Raw genomic sequence first — 6,927 nt, forward strand, 5'->3', positions numbered from 1 at the left:
ACCGATGGATTTGGGGTCCTTCGAGAGTATCTTACGGAATCTGGCAGCGTCGTTTACCCCTTCTACAGACTCACAGAAACAAACCCATGACTTCTTTTTGGCGCGCTTGATTTCACTCTTGTATTTGGTGAAACTCGCTTTATACGATTCCCAGTCACTGTCAAGTTTCGTCGAGTGCGCCTTGTTGTACAACTTTTTGGTGTTTTTCCGTAGTTCGCCAAGATCCTTGTTCCACCACACCGGTTGGGATTTCTTCCCAGGATAAGTTAATGGACAGGCATCCTTATGGCAGCGAAGAAGGATTTCTGTTAGGTTGGACACCTTACTGTTAAGCTCAGCAACTGTTTCTATCCTTCCGGGAAGTGTCAGTTGATGGTTCGTCAGATCAGTGAACCTTCCCCAGTCCGTCCTTCTCGGGTTCCTATAAGGATTTTGGCGGACTCCGTCGAAAGAGATTTCAAAGTATATCCTCATATGATCCGAAAAGGAGCATTTGTTGGATACCCTCCAGTTCCTGACGACAGAATCATCTAAATTAGACAGGGTTAGATCAATGACCTCCTCCCTACCTCTAATTTTAAAGGTGGGATCGTTTCCTATATTACATATTCTTAGATTGTAAGATAATATAAAATTGAAAATCGACTCACCTCTAGTGTTTGTGTCTTTGCTGCCCCAGTGAAAATGGTGGGCGTTGGCGTCACATCCAAGGATAACGTTACAAACGCCCAGGTTCTCCTTCAGCAGCCTGTGTACCCCCTGATTTGGTGGATCAGGGTCCTCATACGGCATGTAGATTGAGGACAGGAGAGTGGCCTTCTCCCTGCCGTTCTCCAGTCGCACCGTGCACATGTCTCCATTACTGTAATTAGATAGAAAGATTAGATTGAGGTTCTTCCTACCTACCACACAGGTCCTCACCTTGTCCCCTTCGGACGATGCAAAGACCTCGAAGTTGGCATTGTTCAGTCCAGAGACCTTATTTTTTATATATATAAGGTTCCTGGACTAGAACAATGTCTACCTCTGAGTTCGTGAGGGACAGGAGTAGTTCGGCGGCAGCTGCTTTACAATGATGCAGATTAATCTGCAAAATGCGTAGCACCTGCCGCCTGCCTACTCCTACTGACTTCCGCGAGGTGGACTCAGTCGGAACCGAACCCATCCTGAACCGAAGTTCAGTTTTCCCTCACGAATCTTAAGGTACTCCTCTCCTGAGGAGTCTACCGCCATCTTAATGTCCATCCCTCCATTCTCCTTACAAGGGGTGAGACTCATTACAGTCCAGTCCTTAGTAAGGAGACCGGGGTTCTGGAGCTCCAGCATCCTCAGCAGAAGTTCCTTATCCACGGTAGGTGGGGGAACCCATGCTGGGAATACCTTCCTGGGCGGAATCTCCGTTATAGACACCGCAGCAATTTTTGCCCCCTCCCAAAGTTCATCAAAGCCATTAACTGTCTTCTTAAGGTACTCTTGCGAGCTCCTGTTGAGACATTTAATGACTTTAACTCCCTTGTGAAGGAAGGCGCCACCAAACTGACGGTCACCCTGGTTCGCCTCAGTGGACACAATGGCTAAACGAAGCCGAGTCTCGAAGAGCAACCAGTGACTTTCGCTGATTTTCCCGAAGGGGTCAGCTCGGTCGATGATTGCTACTAGGAGCTCGTCATCGTTTGCCACCGTGGCCGTTTTGGCGTAGGGTTTCCTACGTCCTCGCTCACGTGCCTTGGTAACAGCTTTTCCTGAGGAGGTGGACGCCTTCTCAGTACTGGTGCTGCTTCCCTTGGCTTTGTGAGCAAGGACACCAGCATAGGAGTTCGCCGTGTTGACCGTCTGAGAGATCATCGTCTTCTTTGGCGAAGGCTGAGGGCCTTCTGAAGAGCGAACTCGCTTCACAGTCTTTGACTGCGAGGACTTGTTCGTCTTCTCCGAAGTCGATGGTGTCCCAGTCGATCCACCCGTCGTTACTCCCGAGTGGCTTGCGCAGGTCTTAGGCACCTTCTGTTCGTCCGCTTTACCCTCATTAGTTGGGGTAGGAGCCGGATTTGGGACAGTCACCTTCTCCAGTTGACTACTCTTACGAGAATCATTTGGAGTCGGATTATGCCCCTTATCCTTTTCCAGTCCCTTCTGGCTCGGGTTCGGCTTCGGAACAGCTTTAGGTTCCACCTTGCTGTCAGAAGCAGCAGGCTTCACCTCCACCTTTTTGCTTGTCGCCGCAGTCTCTACTGAGTCTTTGGCTGAAGCTGAAGCAGGGTTCGGGAGAAAGATTTTGTCCACCTGGAGCTCGCATCTGGGTGCATTTGGATAAATTCTTTCGAATTTCCGCATGTACTTCAGCTTGCTCTTGATGAACATGATCTCTCTCCTAGTATGCGAGCTCGCGTCCCTTCCCACGAACTTGCGCAGATACGAAGCTGCACGCTTGTAGTGCCTCGTATCTGAAGCCTCTTTGGCGGAAATTGCGTCTGCGTCGGTGTCCGTCGATGAGGTTTCCTTGGATTCCCCAACGCAGGCCGGAGACTCAGAGTCAGTGGCAATTGTTGGAGCTTCCGTTGATTCCCCCTCGATGGTCATCGACTTAGAGTCAGTGGCTGTTGATGGATCATCTCTAGGTTCTCCATCAACATCCATTGACTCCGTGGCAATCTGCCTTCGAAGCTTAGTATCGGCTGGTGCCGATACAGGACCAGACTGGTTGCGACTTGTCTGTGGTTGCGAACCAAGGTTCACAACCTCTTCGACCACATCACCGTCAGTGGACATGTCGTCATCAGACCTTCTTGTTGACTCAGCTGGGATCACCGTAATGTCCAGTTCGTCGTCAGTGAGGGTGAGATTGTTGAGCATGTCCTCTGGTGGTACGGTCGGAACAAGTCTCTCCAGTTGGTCAAGGAGTTCCCTACTCTGTCTCTCCAGACTGTCCCCAATCACTTTGAGATGTAGGTCGTCCCCGCCCAAAACTTCGGTCCTGTCAGCCGTGGACTGATTAACACCAGTTTTGGCTAAAGCATTATCCTTTTGAAAAACCGGTCCGTCAACAATAATTCGGGTTGTATATACTGCACTTGTAGCAGTTACGGCTGTAGGTGCCAAGGCATCCACACCTGAGACAGCCGGATCACAATCGCTTGATCTCGACGGTACGTGGCTTGTGATCTCACCAACGCTTACCGCCGGTACTGGGTTATTAACTCCCTGCACCGTAACTTTACTCCTTTTACGTTTTTTACCCATCTTAGTTGATTTATTTAAGGGAACTACCCCGATCCAATTTTGGTCCACGGGGGGTTTGAAAGAGAAACAAACCCCCAGGGTTTCTGAGATATGTGGAGACAGTAAACACCTTCAGTTTCCCTCGGGCGCTGCCGACCCCGCATATCTCAGAAACCCAGTAGAAGATTGGCAACTCCCGTGGGAAAAAAAACTACCCCTAAGCAGCTTCTCAAAATGTATTTAGACTCAATAAATAACATGATAAATTAAAAGTAAAATTATCAAAAATATTTGATCTGTTCCTTTATTTTTGAAAATGGTAAAACCGGCAAAAGTAGTAGAAGTTGTAAACTGCTCCCATATGAATGGTATGGTGTCTGAAGTAAAGGAACGCTTTTCGAGTAAAAAGTGGTAAAACTTGAAGATTCTTGCACGTAAAGGAACAGAGCTATTGTAAACAACTGTTTTTTAAAGCATTTCTTGAAATGCAACGCAAAATACATGGCATTTACGCACAGTTTAGAATGCATTGTAAAATTCATGTTGCCTACAAAAACAATAACAAAACACAGCTGATCACAGCTGGTGGGTAGTACATAACAAATAAATTAGCCGAAATTAAATAAGTTAAGTTATTAAATAAAAAGCACAAAAAAATATGTTAAAATTATACCAAAGTGCCTTGAGGCACACATCCCAACGTTCCATATCGTTAACTGCATGCCACCGCAACAACAATGAGGAGCAAGGCAATAATCGAGAATCTGCCACCTTGAAACGGATACGTGAGGAATTGGTCCGAGAAAAAGCTGCCCTGAAGTGGCGTAAGACCAACGAGGAATTGGGTGATGTTACAACAAAACTAAAATACTTTGCCAACAATGAACAAACCTCAGATTTCATATTAATGATGCAAAAACCCCTCGAACTCAATCCGAAAAAATGGTTAGCAATGTGGGAAAAGAAAAAGGAAAATGATGAGAGGCACATGCAAAAATTTCTACCCGAACGTCATGAAATCCTGGGACCCGACTTAGCCACAGCACATTTTATACTACATCGTGGTGGTTTAGTGAAATTTGTTAATGGCCAATCGTGGACTAAAGCAGATGAGGATAACAATTTTAAATTACCCAATAAATATGATCCCACTTTCAAACTTGAAGGCATACGTTGTGATAATATGCGTCTCTACTATGAAGGTTTGGAAAATATACGTTGGCTGCAGCATCTTAAATTTGCCTCATTTCATAATGTCCTCAAATTTGATGATTGGTGTTTGGATCGTGTTTCGGGGTCTCAATGTCACAATTTAGAGGTACTAGATATCTCGGGAACACAATGTACGGCCCGAGGACTTTCCTGTCTATATCGCTTGCATAATTTGAAATTGTTAATTGTCAATGATCCCAAAGAATCATTGGAATATGAACTTACCTGCTCTATGCTGGAGGAGACCTTACCAAAATTGAAAATAGTCAATGCAGCTTCTGTACACAATTTACAGTAAAAAGTTATAGTAGTTATTATTTACACAATAAATTATTTAACGAGAAAAAATTATACAAATAAAAACAGTTATTGTTATTGTGGTTTAGTTTTCATATATTCGGCTTTTATTGCTGCTCTCTCCTCAACTGGTGGCAGATATGGAGAGATGCCTTTTGCACGACGATCTGAACGTATTTTGTGCTGGAAAAAGAAGGGAAATATGGATTATGTGCAATTGTTGTAAGTTATTTTTGTCGTAATTATCTTACCCAGAAATCCTTGCAATTTTTATAATTTGCGAAATAAACCTCACAGGCTTCACGATCAAAATTGTTTTTGTTCAAACATTTGTATGAGAGCTCTTGTTCCTTGGGTGAAGGAGGAATTTTTAAATATGAATAGTCGACTCAGATTTAGGTTTACGTCGGGTTTAGGTGCGGCCACAGATGGGACTAAGGGTTCGATTATAGACAGCAATTCAACAAGGAAACAAATATCCTTTACCGGCCCTCAGCAGAAAAAATACAAAAATTTCCTTTAAATCGTAAGTTTTCGTAAGTAGCATGGCTTCGACAGGGGATTTAAGACTTTCTCCTATGGACAGGAGCAAATTTCGACTACTACAAGTAAGCCTATATCTCGGGAAGTATACATTTCCGCAACAAAAATATTTCATTGGAATCGGTCTGAAAAGCACTATCTTCATTCAATATTTGTTTTGAACTTGTGAAAACAACGTATGAATTTCAATGCGGAAATAAAAATGGAACTCCTTTCCTTTACCGACCCAACGCAGAAAATTATGAAAAAAGTATCACAGATAGTACTTTTTATCCCGATTCCAACCATGTATTGCTTTTGTTGCGGAAATGTATACTTCCCGAGATATGGGCCTCCAAAGTTCCACAATGGCAGCAGTCTAAAATTTTGGCAAACCACCGCAGAAAACTATGAAAAAATTACCACAGATAGTGCTTTTTACACCGGATCCAACGATGTATTGCTTTTGTTGCAGATATGTATACTTCCCGAGATATGGGCCTCAAAAGATCCACAAAAGCCCTAACCTATTTTTTTCTAAATTGACGGCCTTCGGACGGGTTTTAAGACTTCTATGGACGGGTGCAAATCTCGGGAATGGGAACAAAATTTTCTTTTAAATTAGATATTTTTCTATAAATAGCCGGCCTTCGGCCGGGATTTAAGACTTTCTCCTATGGATTCGTTGGATTCGGTGTAAAAAGTACTATCCTGTGGTATTTTTTTTAATAATTTTCTGCGGTGTTTTTCCAACATTTTAGACTAGGGCCTTCGTGGAACTTTGGAGTCCCATATCTCGGGAAGTATACACTTCCGCAACAAAAGCAATACATGGTTGGAATCGGGATAAAAAGCACTATCTGTGGTAATTTTTTCATAATTTTCTGAGGTGGGTGGGTAAAGGAAAGATAAGACAAATGTTTACTATTATATTTGTTGTGGGTAACTGGATTTGCTATCCACAATCGACCTAAAATACATACACAGAAATAAATCAAAGTTGCGCCTAAACCCGACTTTTCCTTTTGTTTATTTTACCTTTAAACAAGGATTATCCTTTTCAGCATCTGGGTTACGTGGCATCTTGGTGAATTAAATATTAAATCCTGTTCCCTTTTTAATTATATAAAGCAGAAATTAGCACGTCGTTTCTCTTTTGTTTTGCAACATAAACAAATCATCCGCAAAAATTAAAAAAAAACGCAAACAGCTGTTTAATTGGTTGCTCTTAAATTATAACGGATTACGTGCGTCGCCTGGCAAAACAGTTTGGTAGTCATTGCAAAGTGACATTTATGTTATTAATGTAAACGTAGTTAAATGTTAAAACGTTCTTAATAGAGTTTAATCTTGATTTAGCCACGCGTTACCAAAATTATGTTTATTATTGTTCTTTTAAACTAATTCTTTTCTTCTTTAATTTTATTAAACAACAAACGCTCTCTCTCTCGTAGATCTTCACAAGCAGTTGTTTTCAAACTGACCTATATGTGTCAAAATCGCGGTCAAAGATGAGAAATTAGGTGTGTGGATAAATAAATGTGACCTAATATTGACTCAAACACCAATTAAGCAATTTTTTAGAATTTTTAAAACTTTTTGCTTGGTTTTAGTATAAAAAAGACGAAAAAAATTATTCTCTCTCACTTGAAAGGTGCCTAAACACAAAAATGTTTAGTA

At 42.4% G+C, this 6,927-nt stretch overlaps 3 protein-coding genes across 4 annotated transcripts in view; 1 reads left to right on the top strand and 2 right to left on the bottom strand.

Annotated features, from left to right (window-relative positions):
* Positions 1–1,382, bottom strand: part of LOC141402836 (uncharacterized) — a 4,178-nt gene extending 2,796 nt beyond the window's left edge. Inside the window, exons 1-2 of the mRNA XM_073984831.1 lie at positions 922–1,382; positions 651–862 (exon numbers count right to left, since the gene is read on the bottom strand). Coding sequence (XP_073840932.1) covers positions 651–862; positions 922–962 — 253 coding nt within the window. The 5' untranslated portion in view covers positions 963–1,382. The remainder of the gene's footprint in view (positions 1–650; positions 863–921) is intronic.
* The window catches only part of LOC141402838 (coiled-coil-helix-coiled-coil-helix domain-containing protein 7), a 22,398-nt gene extending 15,937 nt beyond the window's left edge, over positions 1–6,461 (bottom strand). The window contains exons 1-3 of one of the 2 annotated variants that reach the window (XM_073984833.1): positions 6,286–6,448; positions 4,977–5,075; positions 4,705–4,908 (exon numbers count right to left, since the gene is read on the bottom strand). In XM_073984833.1, coding sequence (XP_073840934.1) covers positions 4,801–4,908; positions 4,977–5,075; positions 6,286–6,330 — 252 coding nt within the window. In that variant the 5' untranslated portion in view covers positions 6,331–6,448 and the 3' untranslated portion in view covers positions 4,705–4,800. Of the gene's footprint in view, positions 1–4,704; positions 4,909–4,976; positions 5,076–6,285 lie in introns of those variants that run through there. The other variant, XM_073984834.1, reaches the window with a different exon arrangement.
* LOC141402834 (distal membrane-arm assembly complex protein 2-like) lies at positions 3,764–4,791 on the top strand. The gene has a single exon (XM_073984828.1). It carries the CDS (start codon positions 3,875–3,877, stop codon positions 4,724–4,726), a length of 852 nt encoding a protein of 283 aa, XP_073840929.1. The 5' UTR covers positions 3,764–3,874; the 3' UTR covers positions 4,727–4,791.
* Positions 6,462–6,927: the final 466 nt, after the last annotated feature.

This window comes from Musca autumnalis, unplaced genomic scaffold, assembly GCF_047663935.1.
Source record: "Musca autumnalis isolate F117 unplaced genomic scaffold, ASM4766393v1 scaffold_4, whole genome shotgun sequence".
Classification (NCBI taxonomy): domain Eukaryota; kingdom Metazoa; phylum Arthropoda; class Insecta; order Diptera; family Muscidae; genus Musca; species Musca autumnalis.

What these genes read in the sequence shown, in the direction of transcription:
- LOC141402834 (XM_073984828.1), top strand. Translation starts at nt 3,875, where the DNA reads ATGTTAAAATTATACCAAAGTGCCTTGAGGCACACATCCCAACGTTCC.